Here is a 24,823-nt window from a genome sequence, read left to right on the forward strand (position 1 = left end):
GTAATTAATGGTGTTCAATTACTTCTGTGGAGTTTGGGGGCAAAAACCTTAGATACCTGTGAGATCTTTAAAATTAGCTGGGAAATTTCTAGTAAAAATCCCTAACAAGGTGAAAATCTTCATCTTAAAGTATTTGTGTAGATAGCCTGCTGTGAATGTAAAATATAGTGATCCAATTGGGCAAAATTTATTGCGTAAATAACAAAAAAGAGTTGAGTTTCAACAATCTAATTGTTGTTCCTGCCTGTTTGTACTTCAGAATTTTTGTTCTCCCTGGCTGTGTTCCTCCTCAGCACTTGTGTGTTTTTATGTTTGTGAGGATGTCTGTACGTACCACTTACGGCTAATGTGGAATTGTTGCAAAATGAGGAATACGTAAAGATTTCTAAAGAAAGTGTGCTCTCTGATGTTTGATCTTTTTATACTTTCAAGCCTAAACAACAGGAACAAAAGAGAGATCTAAGCTATGAAACAGCAGCTGTAAGTGATGTCCAGGTGTTAGAAAGACAAATTTGATGTTGGAAGCATTGCTTTGTTAAGGTTTAGGGCTCAGTATGTTTCAAGGGCCTCAGACCCGGGTGAGGTTAACAAAACTTGGGAAGAAGGATATACCACCGATGGTGGACACAAAGAACGCAGAATGCAGGGCCACGAGGACATCTAGCAAAACTTTAAAGATCAAGAGGTAAATAATAAAGTAACCTCAGCAATTGTGCTGAAATCAGCTCCGACTGGCTAGAAGGCAATTCGGGCAGGTCGAGATTGTGACCCCTGACTCACGGCCATCAGCTCAAGAAACCACCGACTCCAAAGAGAAAGACTGAGAATGTGGACTAATAAGGATAAGATGCAGTGGAATCATTAATAGAAGGTAGAATGCTAATTAAGAAGAGAACTATGTAACTTGTAGCCAATAAACACTAATTCCTTTGTTGGCTAAAATGTGTGAATAGTAAAAAGTTTTGATAGTTGGGATGCTGGCTTTGTGGATCCGCAACCCAGCACCTTTCAGTGCAGAACTGTAAATAAATCAAACACCTCGACTCTGTGCGCGTATTGGCCTCTTGCACATCGGGTGAAAGAACCTATTTTGGCAACAGGATTACTCTACATTCGTGTCTCCATTCTGCAATCCCACGTCTGAAGCCCTCTGTTAGCCCTCCATCAGAGACTTCAGCGCTCCTGCCCGTGAGGGCCTCCACCTCCTGCACCTCAGACCTGTGTTGCAGTGCACGTGTGCTGCGATGGAGCGCTCAGAGGCTCTGAGGGCAGCGTGAGGCGTTTCCCAGCGCGGGAAGGCGCCGGGGCCGGTCCCGTCCCGTCCGCAGCCCGGGCACCGCGGGGCGGCGCCTGCCCCGGAACCGCCGCGCGGGGCATTGTGGGTGCGCGGCCGCGGCTGCGGCTTTCGGCGGGTCCCGTGAAAATGGCGCCGTAGGCGGCGGCGGGAGCGGGAGGTGCTGCCGGCTTCCTGCGCTGCCGACCGGGCAGCGTCCTCGCTTCCCTCCGCCACCCCGCCGTGCTCCGGCTCTGCCGCCCGCTCCCGGCCCCGCGCGGCGATGGCGACTCCGGACCAAAAATCCCCCAACGTTCTGCTGCAGAGCCTCTGCTGCCGCATCCTGGGCAAGAGCGAAGGTAACGGCGTTCCTCGCCATTTCCCCGGCGGCAGCGCTCGGAGCCCGCGGGGGTTGCCCCGGTAGGGCTGGAGAGGTGCCGGCCCCCTCGGCAGGGAGTGTCGGCGGCCGCCGGGCCCCGGGGTGACAGTCTGGGGTGCCGGCCGGGCGCGGCAGCGGCCCCGCCAGCCGGAGCCCTGCGGCGGGAGGCGGCTGGAGATGGCTCCGTGCCCTCCTCCTCCGGCTCCCCCGGAGCGCTTGGCCGGCTCGAGAAGGCGCCCTCCTCTTCGGGGAGGGGGGCACCGGTGCCGGGTGTTTGGGCGAAAGGGGGCTCCGTGTACGCGTTGAGGAACCCCCGCCTCCCGCCGGTGCCTGCTCGAGTGGAGCCATTGACGTGCGCCAGGTCCGCTACAGGTCCGCGGTGTCTTGTGCCGTGAGCCTCCAGCAGGGGAATGAATCTCTTGTGTGTTTGCGTGAGTTTCTCCCTTGCAGTCGAGGCGAAGACTGTTTTTAGTAAGCAGTCGGAGGGGTGGAAGGGAAGGCGTGCATCTGCTGAGTCTCCTTTTTAAGCTTATCTCTATCTGCATGGCTTGCTAGACAAACTCAAAAGCAAAAGCTTTTGTTGCATCTATTTTCTTGTATGATAGACGACTTTCTCCCTTATTGGCAATGGCTGTCAAGTCCCTTACTCTCGTCTCTCCCCACACCCCTTTCTTCTGACAAGTCTCTTTAGGTATTTCCAGGACAGTAACTAAAACTTTTGAGCATTGACCGTTTGTAAAAAAATACTAGAACGTTCCCTACGTGTGGATTATTGCTATCTTAGAACTCTAGAAAGTAACAAGGTACAGATATATATGTTGTCTGTCTCAGGCCTCATTTCCATGTACAGCAGACAGCATGTCGTGGTCTCACACCCCATCTTTGTTTCTTTGGAGAGGTACGGGTTTAATGGATGAACTGTTTGGTGAATGAGGAGCTGAAACTGGCAACGTGGCCACATCCAAAGAGTTGTAGTCACTGTCCCAATGTCCAAATGAAGATCAATAGCGAGTGGTGTCCCTCAGAGGTCTGTATTGGGATTTATGATGATCAATATATTTATTAATAACTAGACAGTGGGCTTGAGTGTGCCTTTGGAAGGTTTGCAGATGACACCAAGCCAAGCAGTGCAGGTCGTGTGCTGAGGGGAGGGAGTGCCATGCAGAGAGACCTTGGCAGCCCCTGTGAACCTCAAGGTTCTGCACCTGTGTTGGGGCAATCCCCAATATCTGTAGAGAGTGGGGGAGGAGTGGATTGAAGGCAGTCCTGCAGAGAAGGACTTGGGGAGTGGATGAAAAACTGGACATGAGTCAGTAATGTGCATCCTAGAAAGCTGGCATATTTTGAGCTCCTTAAAAAGAAGCATGGACAGCAGGTAGAGAGCAGATTGTCCCCTCACTGCTCTGCTTTTGTGAGACCCCATCTACAGTACTGTGTTCAGCTCTGGGGCCCCCACTTCTAAAAAGGATGTGGATGTGTTAGAGCAGGTCCAGAAGAGGGCCATGGAAATGGTGAGAAGAATGGAGCACCTCTTCTAAAAAGCAGGTCTGAGAGAGGTGGGGGTGTTGAGCCTGGAGAAGGCTCTGCTCAGAGATCTCATTGGTGCTTTTCGGTGATTAAAGAGGGCTTGTAAGAAAGACACGTTTTACCAAGGCCTAAAGTGGCAGAACAAGGAGTAATGGCTTTAAACTATTACATCTAAACCATATGTTTAGACTGGACATGGAGAAGAAGGTTTTTACTGTCTTTACAGGGGTTGTGAGGCACTGGAACAGGTTGCCCAGAGGAGTTGTGAACACCCCATCCCTGGAAGTGTTCAAGACCAGATTGAATGGGGCTTTGAGAAACCTGATCTAGTGTAAGATGCTCCTGCCCAGGTCAGGGGAAGTGGACTAGATGGTCTTTGAAGGTCCCATCCAGCCCCAACCATTTTATGATTCTGCGATTCATCTGAGAACCTTGGTAAAATTGGTAGGAAATTGGAATCTTTGTCTTTATTTGAACTATTGAATAGGGACTCCTTCAGAGAAAACACTCCATATAACTCTAAGATCTTAAGGGGTTTTTTTTTTCCCCCAGAATCTATAGTATTTCTGTGTCAGAAATTCCTGTTGTATGATTTTATCAGAATGTGACTAATTTCAACTCTTCCCCTATCTTCATCAAATCAGCAGTAACTTCTAAACTGTGTAATGCCTCTTGTGTTCTGTGACCACATGTTTCTTTTAGCAAGTATTTTAACTGTGTTTTAAAGGGAACTTCACATCAGACTATTCTAGCTGTTTTAGCTCTCTGTTTTTTAAAGCTCTTTCTTGCCTTTAGCATTCTTTGGAAACTTTTTATACTGATATAATTGGTGTATGTTCTTGTTTAATAGTATTTCAAATGTTTGCTACCAGAAATCTCAAATTGTTGTGCCAGTTGCTAGTTCTGTTTCCAAACACAAATTTGAAAAATTGGAAAACAGATTGTCTTGCTTTACTGGAATAGTGGATGCCTTTTCAAGGACATTATTTCTATTATATCTAGTCCCGTTTTCTTTATTACTCTTTTTTCTTAGATTTGGAGTCTAACTCAATCTAGACTTGTTTCTTAGTGTTATCTAGGTCTGTGATACTTTAAAAAGTTAAGCAGAGTGTGAGAACAGAAATGGAAACCTCTGTTTATCAGCTGGAGTATTGAGGTGAGACAACTCACTTCTAGCACCGTAGCATCTAGGTTTTTTTGAAGTCATAGTTTCAATACATCTCTATATCTCCTGACTGAAATAATTTTATTTGCAAGCAGTATGTGCAAAAACATGCAAGAGAATTGGGTTTTGTTTTTTTGTTAAATAAATGTTGAACCTGTTCCTGTGTGTTTGGATTCTGATAATGTAACTAAAATATTTTCTGTGTTTGACTAATGAAAGTGGAAATTTTGGCCAAAATCACCGTAAGTTTTTGCATGCAACCTGTAGCCTGCTTGTCTGCGCACTTGAGGATTATCTGGGGATTTCTTTGAAGTGACAGCTTAAATAAAAAAGTGGGTTGTCTGCCACGTTTATAACCCATGTTTTTATGCATGTGACAGATGGGAAGCCTTTTCTTCCCCTGCTCTTTATTCCTATGTTAGGAGGGATGCTAGCTGAAACTTCACCCTTCTGAGACAGGATTTCCCTTGAAGCAGTCAACTCTAGTACCTGCGTTAGCTCAGCTATAGACTTCAAGTGCATAGAGACTGATAAATCAAAATTTCTGTAAAACTCTCAGTCATGAAAAGTGTGTGTGGTGGTTTTTCCCCCCACCCCCTGATATATATGTCCTAGGAATACATAAAAAGACAATAAAGGAATTTTGTTACCACTAGCATCCTCTGTGTTGAGAAAGATGAATGTATTTGAAGATGGTAAGGAACCCACTGGACAAGCTATTTAGCATCTCAGTGTTTTTCAGGCTTGTAATTCTTGTTCCTTTCAGCACAGGATAAGTTTGAAGTAAGGCATTAGTGTGTGGTTAGTGGTCTGTATGCAGCTACTCTGCTCCTTGTGTAGGGTCACATCCTCTTTGTTGAAGAAAACTTTACACGTTATCAGTTTAGTCTTCGGAAAGTAATTTACCATGTTCGAGTACTCCCACAGAGTTTAGGGGCAAAAACTTAGACACTTAAGAGATCTTTAAATTTAGTAGCGGAAATCTCTACTAACAATTCAAAACAAGAAGCTGAAAACATCTGTCTTAAACCATTTGTGTAAACATGCTGTGAATGTGAAGTACAAAGTACTGATGTAATTGGGTGAAATTTAAATGGTGAATAATAACAGAATTGATGTTCGATGATTTAATAGTGTTCCTGCCTGTGCATTCCCTGAGTTTCTACTTGAGAATTTTTGTTCTCTCCTTGTTCCTTCTCAGCATTTGTGTGTTACGTTTGTGAGGAAGCTACAACTTCAGAAGGAGCTGAATGGTTCTGTTAATATAATGTCCTTGTCATAATTGTTCACTGAAGACTAAGCTGTGAGTACTCTCTTTCCGAGTCTGTGTTGTGCAATCCCATGCCTGAAGTCTTCCATAAAACCCTCATCAAGGAATTTTTTGCTTCTGCCCATGATGGCCTTAGAAGGCTTCTACCTTCTCTGCTTGTTAAAGATTTATGTTGAAGTGAATTTGTGGTTTGATGGACTGTGACTTCAGGGTCTCAGTGGTGGAAGCATCTTCTCTCTCTTCCCCCTTTTGGGATCATCCCCTAAGTAGATGGTTTGCTTTGTTTCCAGAACCAGTCAGCTGCATAGGCCTAGTTACTGGGATTTGCATTTTTGCAAACAGCTCTGCCTCTGAGAAATTCATTCATGTTAAGGTCTACTGAGTTATGTGGAAGAACTGTTTAGTTGTTAATTTGGTTTTTTTTTAATTATCTACCTAAACTATTTTTTCCCCTTAAACTAATGTTTGAAAGCTTTTTGTTACTGCGCTCTGACCAGTCCTCCAGGAAGGGTTTAAAGCTTTGCATGATGCTGAGTGTCTGCCATGAGCTTCTGTGATTAGTTTTCTGGTCTCAGCAGTTGGACCTGTTGCTGACCTCCCTCTTCCACATGTTCTCAATAGTGTCTAAGAATTACTGTACTGGCTTTATATTCTGAGTTTTTCAAGGCTATCCACTCATTTTTATGCTTACACCTGATCTTGCAGGGAGCTTGCCTACTTGTGCAGTAATTTCTATGATTTTCTTTTTCCCTCCTGTGTTTGTCAGCTCCAGCAGTTATACAGGGTTGCATGCCTCTCTTTGCACAGTGATTTTAGTCCTTCTGACAAAGAACTTGCTGTTCTTAGCTGTCTTTCACAAACCTCCTGGTAATCTTAAAACTCTAAGAACTCTTAGTGCCTCCAATGGAAACAAATGACACTGCTGTAAATATTCAAGCTAAATCTATTTGAGTTTGAAACCTAAAAAAATTTTGTGTGCTGAAGTGCTATTGGAGATGTGCATGCTCCAGAAAGTAAAGTAGTATGTTTGTCTTTCGGGAGCAGTTTGCTACCTGAAGTCCATACTGTGGCCTCAATTTAAACTCCAGAGTGGCAGTTTTGTTATTGTTGTTTGGTTTTTTAAACTCTGAATTACTGGAATAGATGTTAAAATTTCATGTTGGGAGAAAAGCATAGAGTTCGTTGAAAAGGTGATATGGAGGGAGTTTTACCTATGCTAGTAACGGAGCAGATTGGAGTTGACAAAAGAGGCAAAAATTCACAGTGAGGGAAAGTTCTGAAAAGATTGACAGAGTTGTTAATTTGTTGATAATTCAGTGGGACAGTCCTCAAATAAATCTGTTTACTAAATGCCACAAGAGCCAGCCATGTTAGCAGAATTAAAGAATAGTCATGTTTCCTGTGCTATGCATCAAAGTGTGTGGACAACTTCTAAGTAAGGAAAGATATGGGAGTGTTTGTGGCTTGGGCTTTTATTTTGTGCTTATGTTGATTTATTTTCTTTTGTGGGAAAGGAGTCTGGAGACTAGAAAAACAGTTAATTAACAGTTAAATAAATTTAAAATGCTTCAACTAAAAACTTTCATCAACAGAAGTTCAAGATACTTGACTAAATCAGACATTAATTTTTTTCAGAAATACTTCATAGAATCATACAATCACTTGGAAGGTACCCTAAAGCTCATCTAGTTCCAGCCCTGCTGCCATGGGATGGGATGCCTTCCAGGACAGGACATCCAGAACTTCTCATGGCAGTTTTCTGTAGTGTCTCACCATCCCCACTGTAAAGAATTTCTTCCTAGCATGATGTCTAAATGTCTCCTTTTTTACTTTAAAGTAATTTCTGTTTGTCTTATTACTATCTGCCTATGTAAGAAATTGCTCTCCTCTTTTTTTATTACCCCCTTTAAGTACTGAAAGGCCACAATAAGGTCTCTGCACATAGCCTTCTCTTCTCCAGGCTGAACAACCCCAGCTTTCTCAGCCTGGCTGCACAGGAGAGGTGCTCCAGCCCTTTCACCATCTCTGTGGCCTCTTGTGGACCTGCTCTTAACAGGTCCAAGTCTTTTTGTGCTAGGGACCCTGGAGCTGGATGCAGCACTGCAGGTGGGATCTCATGAGGCCAGAGTAAAGGAGAGAATCACCTCCCTTGACCTCCTGGCCACCCTTCTTTTGATGCAACCCAAGATGCATTCAGGCCTTTTGGGCTGCATTACTGAGCACACATTACTGCCTCGTGTCCAGCTTTTTATCCATGAGAACACACAAGTCCTTCTCTGCAGGGCTGCCCTTAAAGGGTTCTACCAGTCTGCAGTTGTGTCTGGGATTGCCTTAACCCAGTGCAGCATCTTCCATGTCATAACCAGGCTGGGCCTAAAATTGCACATTTCAAATTGTTTTCTGTAGAACAAGCAGTTTTGCTCACAATGCGTGTAGATTCTCCTCAAGAGCAAAATAGTAATGTTAATGGCATTTGAGACTAGTCTTCTTAGTTTGTTGGTATATGTCATGTTAGTGCAATTGCCTTTTTCCCCAGGTAATGCTTCATAGTAATGTAGAAAATCTGGTATGAGTAAAACAGAGGAGATTCAGCAGCATTACTGTCTTGGCAAACATCATATGTACTCATGGTACATCTGAGAAGGGGAAAAGGTTTACAGCTTTTCTTCTCAGGTTAATTTTGCAACAACAGCACATTTAGGCATTTTGCAAACACTTTGTTACAAGAAGGAAGTTTGTTGTTTGGGATTTTTTTTTTCAATATATGTTTTTGACAGCATCTGTATCTGGAGTGGTTTGCAGCAATAATTTTTCCCTGGTCAGTGCCACTCCTACAGCCCTGAATTTGATTTAGAGTGTAATTGTTTTACAATAGTCTTGTATTTGTGTTTAAGGAAAATGGTTGTCTGGGACGATGGACAGCTGATTGGAGAGTTTGCTAATCTTTAAGGTCTTTCAAGAAAGAAAAAAAACTGGTTTAGTGAACTTTCTTTAGCAAGTCCTAAACTATGTCCTATGTTCCTATAGTTTAAAAATTGTTTATAGAGGTATTAAAATAACCAAATGTTTTCTTTTGAGGAAACAAGATTTCTCACAATGATTTAGAAAAAGTTTCAATTACTACTTAGGTTTTTCAGGACTTCCCCCTGCCTGCTTTTGGAAACATAATTAACTGATAACCAACCTTACTTAAAGAAATACACAAGAGTATAAAGTAAATTTCAATTCACTTCCCTAAAATTATAGGTAATGTTAGAAGCTTCTTTATATCAAAACTTTTTCTGAATTTCAGCGCATTCTCTGATATGCTTCATTCTTGCAAGTATATTGGCTAATTATCTCTTTGTCTCGGGGACTTTTTCTTTAAATTTTATCTTTAGTCCTATTTCTCCCTGCTTTCTTTACAACCAGAGTCTTTCTGTGCATTGCTTCTATATACTTTTTTTTCATGTGCTATACTTGTATTTTCTTCAGCTTTAAAGTGCTGTTACCTGCCTTTTGAAGTAGTTCAGTTCTAATAGAACATTGTGTATAGGAAAGTTTGAATGGCTGTGTGGAGTGTAGATCTTTGAAGGATTGATGGATTGCCTTGTTCAAAGGGTACAATTTTTAAATTTTCATTTTTTTCTTGTGACTCAGAAGTGCCAGTTCTCTGTTCAGCTGTGTGGCTACTTATCAGTGTCATTAATTGTATGTGTTTTACTTAAGGGATATAGTCTGAGGAGATGTGGCTGTCTCTATCTGCATTCTCTGCTCTGATCAGACCGCTGGAAATCAAGTCATGATCAATTTGGTTTGCCCCTTTAGCCTTCAGACAGCTACATCAGATATACTGAGTCTGCTGTTATGTAACAGTCATGCTGCAATCATTTTCTGATGAAAGATGTTCAAATAGATAGATGGCTGTATATTTTAAGTGTGTCTACTGTCATGATGGTGATTCTTTGAGGAGGGAAGCAATTAGATGTGCTTATTAGTTATAAGTTGTGTGAATTTTTATTGTACTGACACATCTGTATCGTGTTTAATCACTTTAGGTACTGAAGTTATTTTATGAATTCATGAGAAATAATCTGCTGAAGTAACACCCACAGCAGGTAATTTTGTAAAAGAGAAGCTGGACTTGATATGAATAAAACATGAAAATCTGAATTAAATAAAATAGAAAACCAGTCTTGGTACAGTGCTGTTGAATTGCTGGGGCAAATCAGTTATGTGTAAAGAGTAGATAACTTTTTCCATGTTTTCAGGTTTAAAAAGCAGAATTTGTTGGATGGAATTGTAGTCTTTCAACTAGAGATCTTTCTCAGATGCCTTGTTCAGGCAATATGGAAAAGGCTATACTAAGTTTCAGTGCTTTAACTTAGGCTTTCTATGTTTGGTGTTGAAATACAAGGTTGTTACAGGAGGTAATACATTTTGCTTAAAACTTGCCCATTACGGGGAAGGCTTGCCCCTTTCCTGTCTGCTGCGAAGTTGAGGAATTATTGGAACATATACTGTTTGGGATAACTTAGTGCCAGTATTTGACTTTAATTGACTATGCAGAATACTTTTTGAAAGTTCTGTTATGACATGCATTAAACTTAAGAATCACACAGAAATGCTTCCTCATACTGAACTCTTCACACCTGGTTCATCAGTGGCTGGACTACTAAATTTTTATATTTTATTTTCAAAACCTTATTGCAATTAAAAGGTTGCTTAGTCTAAGAGAAGGCATTTGTCATAGAGATTTGTGATCTTACAGTAATAGTGGTATTGTCTTTTCTCACAATAGAACAATACTCTTGCTCCTTCTCTAGGCCAGTGTTGTCAAACACTGAAATGTTAATGATTTTGTCTGAGCAGACTGTTTTCCTGATTATGTGAAGTATTTCTTTGTGTGAATTGGTTAATGCTTGCTTTTCTACAGTTGTATTCTGGTGGAGTTGGACCAGTGTATAACATTTATAGTACAAGACTGTATAAAATGGATGTTCAAGAAGAATGTAGGGCATTCAAACACAATCTAGCACATTGTGGTTTTCAAATTTCAAGCTTCTTTCCATAAATTTTTGAAATTTTACTACACTTAATCAATATTTGACTCCTGGTATCTCCAAGGCATTTTTTTCCCCCAATTGTAAATATTAGTTAATTTAAGACTTAAAATATTTCTTCTTCTAGTGATCCTTTATTTCATTTTTTCATTCCTTTTGTATGTATTTGTCCTGACCAGCATCCTTGGCCTAACCTTTGCTGCATTACTCAGCAGTTTTCCCTGAGAGCTGACTGCTCAACTGGCTAAATAAAACACATGAGGATGTGATGCATTTGCACACATAATTGTTATATACAGAACAGACAATATGCAGAATTGCTTAGATGGGTTTCTTTCCTGAAGTAAAAAGATTCAAATATGTAGCAAGCACACTTGGATATTTTCTTACGTGCCTTTTTCCTTGGGTTATTGCAATTGTTTCTATGTAAGGAATGCAAATGTGTCTGATCTTTTATAAGGGGACTTGATGTTTCTGTAGGCTTATTGTTTGATTTTTCAGGTCAATAAATGGGAATACGACTAAGCAGTAGCATCATTAATACTGACCTGGCCCTATCTTGGTGTTACCAGACCGTTAGTTTTCTCAGAAAGCAAATACTTCCTCTAAAACTGTGCTGTTCAACAAGATTAAAAATGGAGTTATTGAAGCAGTGGAAGGAGGTCACTGATTTGTGACCTCTTTGTTAGTGTCGACATCATGCATTGGGATGTGATGCTGATATCTCTGAGCTGACTTTGAACCAAAGGGTGAAACCACTCAAACAGTTTTAAACAAAACCAAGGTAAACTGGTAAAACCACTGTTGTGCATTTCTGAGTGAAGGTCCACAGGTAGGTGGTGAACATGGGTGTATTGCTGTGGTGTGTGAACTGAATTGTGTGACTGTGTGCCAGGTCCCACAGAGTTTCTGTCCATGAAGAGGGACAGAGCCAGTTAAGTGTGCAAATGCTCTCTAGTAACTGGTAGACCTAAGTGTCTCTTTCGGCACAGAATAGGAAGGACTTACTCACAAATTTTGGTGCAATTATTTGTGGGGTGTGTACAGGTGGTGTGTTTGAAATATTGCATTAATACCATGCTAAACTAGATAAGCTGTGCTTTACTGCCCTCTGGTAAAAAGTGTGCCTAAGAATTGCAGCACAGTGGTGTCAGATCTAAGCCAGGTATGTTGTTTCTGCTTTCAGACATAACAATGTTATCTCATGTTTCACTTTTTAAAAATTAGTTTTAACAGAACTTCAGCATTCTCCTTAACTGACAGACTTTTCTTTTTCTTTCAGCTGATGCAGCCCAACAGTTTCAGTATGCAGTGAGAGTTATTGGAAGCAATTTTGCTCCCACTGTTGAACGTGATGAATTTCTAGTAGCCGAGAAAATCAAGAAAGAACGTAAGTGCATCTTGTTCCTTTCTTAGAAATACAAAAATCTTTATCTAGTTAATCAGGTTATTTCTCTGAAAAGGGGACAACTCTGCCTCACAGATAGTTATCTAATCTATTATTAATGCTCACCTCCTGAAAATCTCATGATGTACATGCCATTAATTTCCTAGTGAATATTCGTGAGTGGCTATTTGTATTCACAGCTCAGATTTTTTTGAATACTCAGCTTAAACTTTCCTTGCTACTTTGTATCTTAGCCACTTTCAAGACAAAGAACAATTAATACTGCACTCATTTCACCTTACTAGTACTTGGAATTTATGAATTCATAGTTCTTAGGAGAGTAAAAGACTGGTATTTTTGAGATGTGCACTTCAGGAATATTGCACATTGGCACAATTAACTTCATGAGCACCCGTATGAAACTTGCTGAATGAGTATCCTGGGAATTGATGGAATGGTTTCTCACCTACTTGACTTCCCTCAGTTTCTCTACGAGCTTTCTGCTACCACCTTCTTAAAAACAAGATCACAGATCACAACTTTGTAAGGGATGTTGCATTTCCATTCCGTTGTGCTCTCTGCTGCTCTGAGTCAAGTGTTGCACTGTGTGTATCCAAAGGGGATGTGATGAATTCTTCTTGAAAAGCCAAATACTCCTTTCAGCAGATTCTGCTGCACAGTAGCATGTCCAGAAACAATTATTTGAATTGTGCTAATGAAATTAAAGTTTGACTATTCAAAGCTCAACTATTAGAGATTGAATTAGGATAACTGACGTCAGTGGTTGTAACTGGTTTAAGGTCCGTGTGTGTTTTTTGCTAATGCAGATCTTCCGTGACTTGCTGATAGACAAATAAGCAATTAGAATTCCTCCAGCTACAACTCGAAAACACTAGAATCCACAATATATACTTTCTGCCATGCTTTGGCTACTTGTATTCAGCACAGCGTGTGTTCTTTGGGCCTGTTGCCAGTTTTCTGAAGAGTACTGGTCTCCCTCATCCTCCTCCCCAACTTCAGCTTGCAAGCTTGTATTAATGGCCATGTAACAAGTAGCTGGATATATATCCTTCTAAATTTACATTTGTTTTGGAGATACCACACAAGTAATGACTTACTTGGCAAAGTGTATTTACCAGTGACATCTGATGCTAATTAACATTTCTAACATTTAATAGTTATTTTTCTTATCACTGAAGTTTCTTCAGAGGTTTTTATTGCCTTGGTTTTCTTTTAACATGACTCTTAATGATGCAATGTAGCTTTTTAAGAAATCTTAAAAAGTTGGAAGATGTGTCTCCTCTCAGTAAGTCCTTCTGTAACTGGCATCGATTTGAGACTTATTTTTTGTAGTATATGAAAGGTGTGTGACCCTGGAATTCTGTGTGACTTGCAGCAAATGGCATTACTACTTTTTCCCTTGATTTTACTGCCTAAAGTAGAAACAGTTACACTCCAGTTTTGGAGCAATTATATGTAGTTTTTATAACATTCTTTAATGCGTATCTGCATTTAGATGTGTCTTCAGTCCCTTAGGTTGCTAAACCTACTGAATGGCAGACTAGACTTTACCAGGACACTTTAAAAATACATTTTTTGATTAAGCTGAGAAAAGCAGGTACTTACATTGAATTACTTGCATTGCAAGAATTCTCAGGGCTGGAATGGAGATAAGATGAAAACAGGACAAACATTTAAGTAAATACAATGAAACAGTCCAGCATCATGAAGCTTTCTTGGTTGCATTTTATAATTTACCACAAGTATATGTTTAGACATGACTGTTACGCTTTCAAATTTTTAATCTACTTCTTTTTTTTTCAATAGTTGTGCGACAAAGAAGGGAAGCAGATGCTGCTTTGTTTTCAGAACTCTACAGAAAACTCGGTTCACAGGTAGTTTAACAAATGTGTAAAGAGTAAAGAAACTGAAAACATTCATAAGCATCCTTCTGATGTTAGAGTTGTTTTGGAGACTGCTCAGGTCATGAACAATATTTTTTCTGGGAGGATGGTTAAATACTCAAACAGCTTGCCTAGGAAGGTTGTGGAGTCTTCATCCTTGTACACAAGTGAAAACCTGACTGGACATAGTCAGGGGCAACCTGCTGTAGATGACCCTGTTTTAACAGGGGGATTGGACCAGACAACTTTTAGAGATGCATTTCAATCCTTGCTCTATTTTTAGTTATATGAAGGTGTACTTCTTTGAAGAAAGGAACTCTGTAAAAATAAAGGGTTCATTTTATATGTAAGACTAGTGAATTTTCTCATCATTTATTTTGCACAAACACCTTGCAGTGCATTGATTTTACTAATCTAGTATTCTCATGCATCTGAATTTTTAAGTGCTCCAGGTCTTTAATATTGAATATTAAGGGTTTGCTGACTTAGGTGGCACTAACACCAGTGTTAGAGAATATTGCATGCCAATATTCTGACAAAAAATGTTAGTGTGTAGAAAATCTTGAGTTTAACGTAAGATTAAGATTACAAAAAAAGGTATTCTGTGGAGAATATGACTAGTCAGAACTTGGTTCTCCTCCTCCCCTCTTCCATACTTGATTTACCCAGTACATTGTGAGTGTTTGGAGCTCAAGTTACTGAGCTAGTTGTCCTGGTTTCAGTATCCTATGGGTTTGTGTATTATTTGCACTGGTTTGTACAGCAAAGCACTGATTTGCAGACAACTCTTAATACAGATTTTGCATAACATGTTTCTGTAGCTTATGTGCTGCGTTGCCATTTGGCAAGCAGAGTGCTGCAGAGCATGATGACTAATCTTTGGAACAAAATGCCTTGCCTATGTTATATGCTTGCTTATTCTTAATGTAATGCAAGCTATCTCCTGGTATTTTACTGCCTCCTCAAACATTTAAGGTTCTTTTCACCTTTTTTTTTTTTTCCCTCTACTAGTATCTCCAATTATTTTTCGATCTGCTATTAGGGCTATTAGGTTTATTACTGATGGTGTTCAATAATTTCTTTTTCCCATGAGCACAGGGAAGGGCTTAAAGGAATATACGTTTTCTGAATCAATGAGGCTTTTCTTCCAACAATTCTCTTGAAAGCAGCTGGGACGGAAAAAAAAAAGTGTGTGAATCTGTTTTAACTATGTTTCATCTATTACTCTAAACAGGAAAGGAGGTCAGTGCTTATTTTTATGGCAACCTGCTGTTGTGCAAACCACACTTCCTGGAGCACTTGGATTTATTCTATCCTGGCCAGTAGAAGAAGCAGTTGCTGCTCCTTCTTCACCACTTGTTAATCAGTTGCTGTATTAGTTACTTGCAACAGATGCAATACCTCTACTTTTTACTTGTTCTTGAGATCAAAGCAGAAGATAATAGAATTGTGCTCTACATAATAATATAGAATGTCTCTTTTTATATAAAAATGTAGAGCTTTGGTAAATTATGTTGCTTCATAGGGAGTGCAGTCTGTCTTGAATCTTGATATGCCTCAAGTCTGCTTTATATTCAACAGCGCTTAGTATTGCAGATCATAGCCTGATCAATATTGTGAGGGAATTTGTATAAGTTTCTTTGACTCAGCTTCATGTCCATCATAAGGTTCTTTGCCACTAGTAAATTCAGGTGCAAGTGTTGGTGTCATAGAACTATGGGGTAATATATCTAGGAATGTACATATTTTAGATAAATCCTTTTAGCACTTGCCTTCATTTAAAAGTATTCTGTTTGTAGCTTGGGCTTTGGCTGAAGTTGGCCAGCTTTCTGCTGAGATCTAAAAGTGCTGGCAGTCTGATTCTAAAAGTCTGTATGTGTCTGTTTACTAAAGACTATATTGTGCATTCTGTAAGTTTCATTTTAACAGTGTCTCTATCTTAAGCTATTAAAATTTTGTTAGCTCTGTTAAATGGCATTGAAATTAATAGAGATGGAAACCCTCACTTTCAAGACTTTCCTGTAAAGGAGAGTGGAGGGGAAGAAGGAGAAAAAACAGTTCCTTGCTTAAAACTTCACCAAGAGTTTTCCTTTTTCACGTTTAGGTTAAATTAATGGCTGCATCTGAGATGTTTTCAGTGGTGAGAGTGTGTGGGAATGCTGGTAACAGTTCAGCTCTGTATAAACCTCATTCTTAGTAGCTATGAATTTTAAATTGAGCCTGCTTACTGATCTCGGAGCAGGTGAGAATTCATGATTTCAGCACAGAGGAAGAAATTAATAAAATTAGAAATACAGAGGCTGCACTGCACATTCCCAGTTTATTCAAGAATGGGGCTCTGAGTTAGTATTATTTGTCTGGAAAGTTTATTTGTATGTGTATATATTAGGAAGTTGGGGAATTTAAAAGAATTTTGTTATTATGAAGTTAAACTTATTTATGTTTATCTTCATGTTTCTTTGAAGGGCATTTTGAAAAACAAATGGTCAATACTCTACCTCCTGCTTAGCCTTAGTGAAGATCCACGTAAACAGTGTAACAAGGTAGGTGAGGAGACTTTCCTTGCTTCTGAGAAATTGTGTGTCACTTATTTTAGATGTCTTCAAGAATCATTATCTGGACTTAACCAATACCTCTGTTTTTTTCATGATATCTGTGTGTGAGGTTGAAAGGAAAAAACCACTTGACTTACATATCTGTAATATTTGGCGTAGTTTTCTTACACTACATAAATGCAAAAATATGAGCTGTCCAGCACGTGTAACTGGAGTTGTGAATATATTAGATGGGTGATTTTTATGTTTACTTTCTGCTTGGTGGTGTGATGTTTGCTCATGTGATAATGAGTTTTAAATGGAGTAGGGAAAGCAAAATGCCGTTGCAGCTCTACTGGCACCAAAGTGCTTTTTGCAGCTATTGCTAATGACAATTTGCAGTTAAAAAGAAGTTGTATTGCTAAAAGTACAGTTGCTCACTGTAGGGCGCATTTTTGACATGATGATTGCATCAGCAAATTTTTTTTGTATAATCATGGTCTTCAGAGATTTCTTATGTTCTTGATATTGGACTCCTGTTAACGGAAGATCTGATTAAAGCAATTCCTGCCTTTTTTTTATTATTCCTCCCTTTTCAAATCCTTTTCTTTTCAGGTGTCAAGTTATGCCACACTTTTTGCTCAAGCATTGCCACGGGATGCTCACTCAACCCCTTATTACTATGCCAGGCCTCAGACCCTTCCATTGAATTACCAAGACCGCAATGCGCAGTCTGCTCAGAGTTCCTGCAGCATGGGGAGCAGTGGGATCAGCAGCATCAGCCTGTATGCCCTAAATGGGCCAACTCCAACTCCACAATCACTCATTCCAGGGTAAATTTCACATTACAGATAAGTTTGGAGAAGACTTGCCTTTTTTCTCTTTTTATTTTCTTTCCTTCACCCTCTGCTTTTGTATGCCATTGGAAATTCCACTTTAGGTGCAGAGAAACTGAGTTCCTGAGCTGAACAGTTCAGAATATCAGGTGCTGGCATATGACCATATGAAACCATAAATGGCTGTCCAAATGTGTCCATTTTTAGTCACTATCTTCTTGTCTCCTAATTTTCCTTCCCACCTCCAAGAGTTGTGAAACAAACATGAAATCACAAGATGCCTTCAGAAAGGACCAAGTTGTTTGTTGTTTTTTTTTTGAGTTGAAGACTTTTTTTAGTGGAGTGTATTTGACATGAGTCATTAAATTTATATTATGAAATAAGTGCTGACAGAACTGGATTTTATACGATATGAATACTGCAGTAGTGATAAGATAATGTAGTTCAGGATTCTGGAAGTGGAAACATGATAAAAAGCAGTGTTTCATCCCTGGACTTTAGGGTAGGAGACTTAGGGCTCTTCTGGAATCTTCTTGGAAATATCCCTTGAGAGGCTATCCTGGAGGAAAGAGGGATTCAGAAGAGAATAAAATAGAATAATTCTGTTTGAAGGGAGCTACAATGATCTTCTGGATCAATTGCTGGAGTAGAGACCTGGTTGATATTCAAGGATCACCTCCTGCAAGCTTAAGAAAGAAATGGGCAAGGAGGAATGAAAAGTGGCAAGAGACCTGCATGGAGAAGCAAATTGTTTCTGACAAAACTCAGATATAAAAAAGTGTGCAAAAAGATTGAAGCAGGGCCAGAGTGGCTGCAGTGAAATCCTAAACTGACCTAGAGCTTAATCTGTCAATGTGCATGAAGGGAAACAGCAGATACTTCTGCAACTACAGAAGCAGTAAAGGAAAGCTAGAGAGAACATGGGCCCCTGTTCAAGGGGCATGGACTTAGGTGACAGATGTGGAAAAAGTTGAGGTACTTGGTGCTTGCTTTGCTTTTGTGCTGTTACTCTGGAAAGCATGTCTAGATGTGATGGACAAGAAGGGGGGCGTGGGACTAGGAGCATCACCACAGAGTTTCTGCTGACCCACTTAGGTGCTCACAAGTGTGTGGGACTGGGTGGGATTTGTCCTAGAGTGATGAGGGAGCTGGCAGAAGAGCTCACCAAGATGCTGTCCATCATATAATTAGTCCTAACTAACTGGGAGGTCCTGGATGATTGGAGCTTGACCAGTGTGACATTTTTTGCATTTAATACTTTGTGATAAGGATTGACAAGTTTGAAAGGACGGTAAATTAGAACTCTTCTGGATATTCTCTCCTTAATTACGTCTTCAGGCACTTGATACAAACTATCTGAAAGAGTAGAGTACCTGGGAAATGAAGTTTATTCTCTTTCTCTATTTTCCTTTAGTTCTTTGATGTAACTACAGTTTCAGGTAATAACTTAAATATTTAGGTTTTTTTCACTGTGGCTATGTTTATCATTCTTATAGTACCTTCACTTTTGGCCTATTTCAGCCAAATTACACATTTCATTGAAGTTAATCTTTGATATGAAATCATGTATATCCAATTTAAACTTCCCTTTTCTAGAGGTTGGGGCTTTTTTTGAAAGTGTAGGCTTATAGGAAGAAGTAAATTGTGTATGTGTTCTCTACCCTTTTTTAAGGTTCCTTTATTAAGCCTCCCCCCCAGTGAAATATCCACAAAAAAACTTGGAGCATTTTTTGAAATTTGCATTACTCCATGCTGCATAATGGGTATAGAATGAAAGTTTTTAAAGATAGTTCTTCCTTTTATCCTTTTAGACAATCCTATCAAGCTCCGGGCGTCGGAGATTGCCTCCGTCAGCAGCTAGGATCGCGTCTTGCATGGACTTTAACTGCAAACCAACCTTCTTTACAAAGCACTACCTCAAAAGGCTTTTCAAACGCTGTCTCTCGTGGTGTGCCAAGGTCTAGGCGAGAAGGGGATACAAGTGGTGAGCAAAGATGTTATTTGTTAATGTTTTCTACAGTTGGTACCTATATCCTCCATTATATTCTAAATAATTTTGGAATGATAACTTGTTGATTTTTTTTTAAGAGTGTTTTTCTAGAATGTGCTTAATAAAAGGATAGAAGCAGATATGCAAGACTAGTATATTTGACCACAATCTCTTTGACTGATTGATAATTTCTTTTTGCACTGGTTTGATTGTGATCTGGTCCTCTTAAAAGACTGAGTTCATTCCTGTGTTTGTCTTAGTTAAGTGATTGTGACTTGTGAGCAATGATCATTCTTTTGAGGATCAGAAGATGCTACTATTTTTAGAGTCAGAAAGAGAGCTCAGTAAACAGAACTTGTTGAAATATTCATTTCTTTGTGGTTCTGTGTCTTTCAGAACTTGGAAATATGAACAGGAATATAGAGCTCTTAAACCTCTTTCTTCTTTAGATTAGTATACTGTTTGCAGTGGTTGTATTTAGAACAAGTGACATAAAATATTGTCAGTAAAATTAAAAACGTATAGACTCGTGAAATCATAGAATGGTTTGAGTTGGAAGGTACCTAAAGATCATCTTGTTCCAACTCCTCTGCTGTGGACAGGGACACATTCCACTAGGCCAGGTTGCTCAGAGAGGCATCCACCCTATGCTTGAACACTTCCAGGGATGGGGCATCCACAGCTTCTCTGGGCAACATGCCTCATCAACCCTCACAGTAAAGAATGTCTTCCTAAAGTCCTAATATTGCTAATTTATGTTCGTGATGAAGTGCCTGTAAACTTGAAGCTGATTCCTAGAGGATCTATTCTGAATTTACACAAGTATAACTAAGGAATTGTTTAACACGTGATTTCTGTGGCAACGCTTACTGTAAAAGTTCTGAATAAGTGAACTGATGGCAGGTGTTGTCATCCTATAGCACTGTTATTCTCTGGCAAAGGAAGATAAGAGATGCAGGCTTTTGTTTGTGGTATTTTGTCTTAATTTGTTTTTGGCTTCTATACAAATAAGTGTAGATATTAAGGAACTAAAATGCAGCCTGTCTGCCAGCCTCTGCATCCTTGAGTAGCAGTGTTCAAAGCAGTGGCTTATAGATCAGAGTTGTACTGGTGTATCTGAGGGCAATGTTTGGCATTTAGAACCTAATTAACAAGACTGTTATATGTGAGGTGTGTGTATCTATATAATCTAAATATGTGTTTTACATATGTGGTAGATTTAATATATGCAAAAATAGAGAAAAAAAAAGTAGAAAAAGGAGTAGAAAAAAGCATAGGAAAAAGAAATGGAAAAACATATAAAATCTAGCACTGCCTCTTAATATATTATACTGATGGCTATAAAAAGCAATACTTCTTCTGTTGAGTCAACTGGCAGCTCTGACTTTGGTTCCTGTGTGGGATGGGTATAAGGACTGGCACTTGTCTTAAATGTAGTCACTTGCTGGTTTAGAAATAGAAGTAGGACTACATTCAGAATATAGAAGTCTATTGTCAGGAAGATGCATTTCTATGAATATTAGTTTCCTGTAATTAATTTTTTCTCCTTAAGTTGCTTGCTTTCATTTGAAATTTTCTTACTGTTATGTGTACACACAGAGTATAAAAAGGCACATTATATGGCTGATGTTGATACTTGTTGTATTCTATATCAATTAAAGAAATGTGCACTTGCGTCTTTCACGGTTTTACTACAAGTTCCTAAGAGGGACAACCTGCAGTCATGCACATCTTACTGTTATGGGGGGAGGCTGAGTTTTAAATGGTATCCTGAAGTGAAGACTACTTTTGTTGAAATAAGAGTAGAATTTAATTTTTCTTATTTTTTTACGGGAAAGTGGATTGTTTGAGAGGCAAACTGACAAGAGTAAGAGTACTGTCTGATTTGGGAGATGCGTGTTGTAGCATCTCAGTTTCTGGATACTTGTTGTTAAAATGGTTAAATTCTTGAAATCCACATGGTGCTTCTGTAAGAAACAAGCGCAGTTTGTCCATAAAAGGTGGGGATAGTCTCAATGGCCTACACAATGCCTTTTTTGATCTTATGTTCCCTTTAAATTCATAAATATCTTTCATCTTTAACACAATCTAACCTTTGACTAGAGGTAAGAACCAGAAGCAAACTATGTTACAATAGCAAAAGCTTTACTAAATCAAAAACATATTTATCTTCAGAAACAGTATTTGCACTTAAATATTTTCTAGCTCCATGGCTGTTCCGCAGTCTGATTTGCTCAGTCTTCTCACTGAGCAGTGGCATATGTAACTGAAAGCCATTATAAAACGAGCAACTCTTCCTTCTGGATTAACTGTTCTTTTCCTAGGTGAATGTAGAAGGGGTTATTCTGTAAGTCTCAGCTTCAGCTATTTGTTCAAATAAAGTTACTGTGGTGCTTGCCTCGGAACTTACGCTGGTGTTGGATCAGACAAGAAGTTTAAGAACTTGGCGATGAGCCAGTTAAAATAGGACATGTTCTATGCCATACAAGCTGACAACTCTGAGAGAACCACAGGTAGCACTAGAGGCAATCTTGGGCTTTCCTGTCAGACTAAGAGGACCTAAAACATTTCTTTACAGGTTACAAGCACAGGCTTTATAGTTTTTATAGTTTGGGGTTTTTTGGCTATGCATCTGAACAGCTCTTCAAAGTTGTAATCAAAAATAATTGTATCAACAGATCTAAATACTTGTTTTGTTTTTGTTTTTTCTAGGTTCTGTTGAAATAACAGAGGCAAATCTTGTAAGAGATGTTTTATATGTCTTCCAGGGAATAGATGGAAAAAACATCAAAATGTGCAATTCTGAAAATTGCTATAAAGTGGAGGGAAAGGTACTGTATGGTGACTTGTATTTCATATGTGTGCAGAGAAGGATATAGGGGAAAAATAGCCATGAGAAACATGTTAAAAAGTTAAAATACTATAACAAGTCTATATTCCCTCTACCAGCTTTTATTTTGTTTTGTGCTGAGTTTGTTTGTTTGTTTTGTTTTGAGGGGGTTCTTTTGTTAATACAACAGAGTAGTTTCAACAGTAGTTGTTGAAAATCAATTGGGTAGATTAGATACCAGAAAGAAAATGCAGCATTTCACAAGATGTGGATAACCTCCCAACTCTTAATCCAGTAAATTTGTAAATTATGGCTTTGAGGACTTCTGTCAGCATTTCTCCTCTCCAATGTAAGAGTTAATATAAAGCAGATCTTAGTATTGACTACATTATTATTGAATTTAACAGCTTGAGATATGGAATGGATGCTAACCACTTGATGTTATGGACCTGATTACAATTATAAGTGATCAGGTGCAGATTACCTAGGAAAGAAAGGACTGGTGGTAGAACTGAAGAAAGGCCTGATGTGAATTTGAATGAAGACATCAAATAGGGGACAAAAGAATAGGATAGATGCCTGACAGACTTTGCTTTAAGGTGGTGAGATGTTTAGCCTATCTGCAATTCAAAAAAACCTCAAGAGTGTGATTGGGTCAGCTTAGCAAATGGCTGTGATTGCTTTAGCATCTTCACATTCAGTATTTAGATAGTACAGCTTCCGTGTTCAGCTTCTGCTAATGGGTTTTCACGTTTTTGTTGAGATGGAAAGACAATGCTTTCAATTTTTACTTTTAAAAACTTTCTACTATGAAAATATTACTGTGCTATGTTACTATGTAATACTACTTTCCACAATATAGTCCTTAAATTTTGAGGAAATTACTTCTGGGTCTTTTCATGTGCCAAGAACATGGTGGACAGGTCTTATGTTGATACCTGGGCTAATTTACCTTTTTCCTTCATAATAGTAGCAAAAAGTGAAATGTTTTTCACCATTGCTTTATAATGACATTTACGGCTGCTTAATGGAGGGATAAATGGAAAAGCTTAACTTGTTAAATAAGTTAAATCATATTAATTAATAGATTCTTCATACACAACTACCTGTACATGATGCAAATTTTGTAATTCCTGAAAACCTTCACTGAGTAATGAGTTTATGTATGGGAAAAGAAGGGTAGCATAATATATTTTTCTAGAGGAATGTGAGAAAAATGTGGTGATTACAAAATTGGCAATGGGTTTCATTGGTTTTCTGTGTAGCTTTTATATCCAATGGGCTGGTTTGAGGTCAGAAGCTGTTTTACATGGAACTTGTAATTCAGGGAATTTAATTACTGACCACAGGCTGTCTGATTAATCTTTGCCTAAGAACTTTGTCTTCAATTATTTTTGTGAAGGCAGAATTTTCTATTCTTCCTCATTTGTATACTTGGTCTGAGCTACCAGACCCAGTGAAGATGAGATTATCTGATTCACCAGAGCTGCAGCTGGAACTTCTGCTGACAAACAAGGAGGACCAAGATCATACCTCCTCTAGCTGCACATTGGCAGAATAGTAGTCAGAACATGTAGGTCTCCCTCAGCTGACAATCTCACTGTACACAGCCTGGGTTTTTGTTTGGTTTTTTTTTTTATTCCCAGAATGAAACACATTTTCTAAGGTACTATTCTTGCGGAAATGTTTCCTAATCTTAGTGTTAGTACTAGGTCTTGTGGTGACATTCAGCACTGTATAAGATAGCAGCTTCTGATTTCATCTGAGACATACAAATATAAGAACACCAAGCCAATTTTGCTTGTTCCTCATTTAATTCCAGCGGATATGTGCTGCACTCTGTGTTTACCAAGTACTCTGTACTTGCAGAATTCTAAATAGTTCTTACGTCATCTCTTTGGTTTTAGCTGTGAGCAGGGTTTTTGTGTCCAGTTATGCTTGTTTGGGCTGGAATTTACCCTACAGAAGTTGTTCAAGAAGTTAAAGCTGTACCCCTGTGGGTAAACAAGAGGGCTGGGGACTGAACTCTGGTCTTACAACCAAATGCTGCAGCCTGGTTCAAGCCCACACTGGTGTGGATAACAGAGTCTGACACTAATTGTTATCTTGGAGAATGCCTGTACTGTTCACTAAAAGGTTTAATGAAGGAGATAGATTTCTAGTTCTTTGGCAGCTTAACTTATTAGAACAATTCTTTACTTTGGTTTTGACTTCCTGCTGGCTGACAAAGTTAAAGTTGTCTGTAGAGGTGGGATAGGCCCGGTTGCTGTGGGCAGAAGTCAGTCTCTGCCTCATGGTCTGTGTTATCAGTCAGATTGTTTGGAGTTTTTTATTCAATAAAATTTTGAATACTTGATGATAGTGTTCTTGAGTAATATGATGAAATGTGGAAAAGGAAAATCTGAAGTAGAAAGTGTCTTATCTGTTGGTAAATTAGAGGAAGAAATGTACTGATTCAGATGAAAATAGTAGCGGTAGGTGAATAGGGTGTTGGGATTAAGACAGATTTGCAAGGTGAGCGAGATACTAGAGGAAAACCAGAACTGGAGGAGTTCAAAAAGGACATACGATTAAATAACTTACAAAAGCTGGACATAACCTTGGAAGTTGGGTTCTGAAGTTTGTGTTTCTGATGCCTAGTCAGGCATGTTGTAATTTATTTTCTAGTAAAGATTTATTTCACATG

The 24,823-nt window shown here is 39.2% G+C and overlaps 1 protein-coding gene across 1 annotated transcript in view; it reads left to right on the top strand.

Annotated features, from left to right (window-relative positions):
* The first annotated feature begins 1,414 nt into the window (after positions 1-1,414).
* The window catches only part of TUBGCP3 (tubulin gamma complex associated protein 3), a 46,976-nt gene continuing 23,567 nt past the window's right edge, over positions 1,415-24,823 (top strand). The window contains exons 1-7 of the mRNA XM_033052014.2: positions 1,415-1,632; positions 11,939-12,046; positions 13,871-13,938; positions 16,413-16,490; positions 17,097-17,314; positions 19,129-19,301; positions 22,020-22,138. Coding sequence (XP_032907905.1) covers positions 1,557-1,632; positions 11,939-12,046; positions 13,871-13,938; positions 16,413-16,490; positions 17,097-17,314; positions 19,129-19,301; positions 22,020-22,138 — 840 coding nt within the window. The 5' untranslated portion in view covers positions 1,415-1,556. The remainder of the gene's footprint in view (positions 1,633-11,938; positions 12,047-13,870; positions 13,939-16,412; positions 16,491-17,096; positions 17,315-19,128; positions 19,302-22,019; positions 22,139-24,823) is intronic.

This window comes from Catharus ustulatus, chromosome 2 (genome assembly GCF_009819885.2).
Source record: "Catharus ustulatus isolate bCatUst1 chromosome 2, bCatUst1.pri.v2, whole genome shotgun sequence".
Lineage (NCBI taxonomy): Eukaryota > Metazoa > Chordata > Aves > Passeriformes > Turdidae > Catharus > Catharus ustulatus.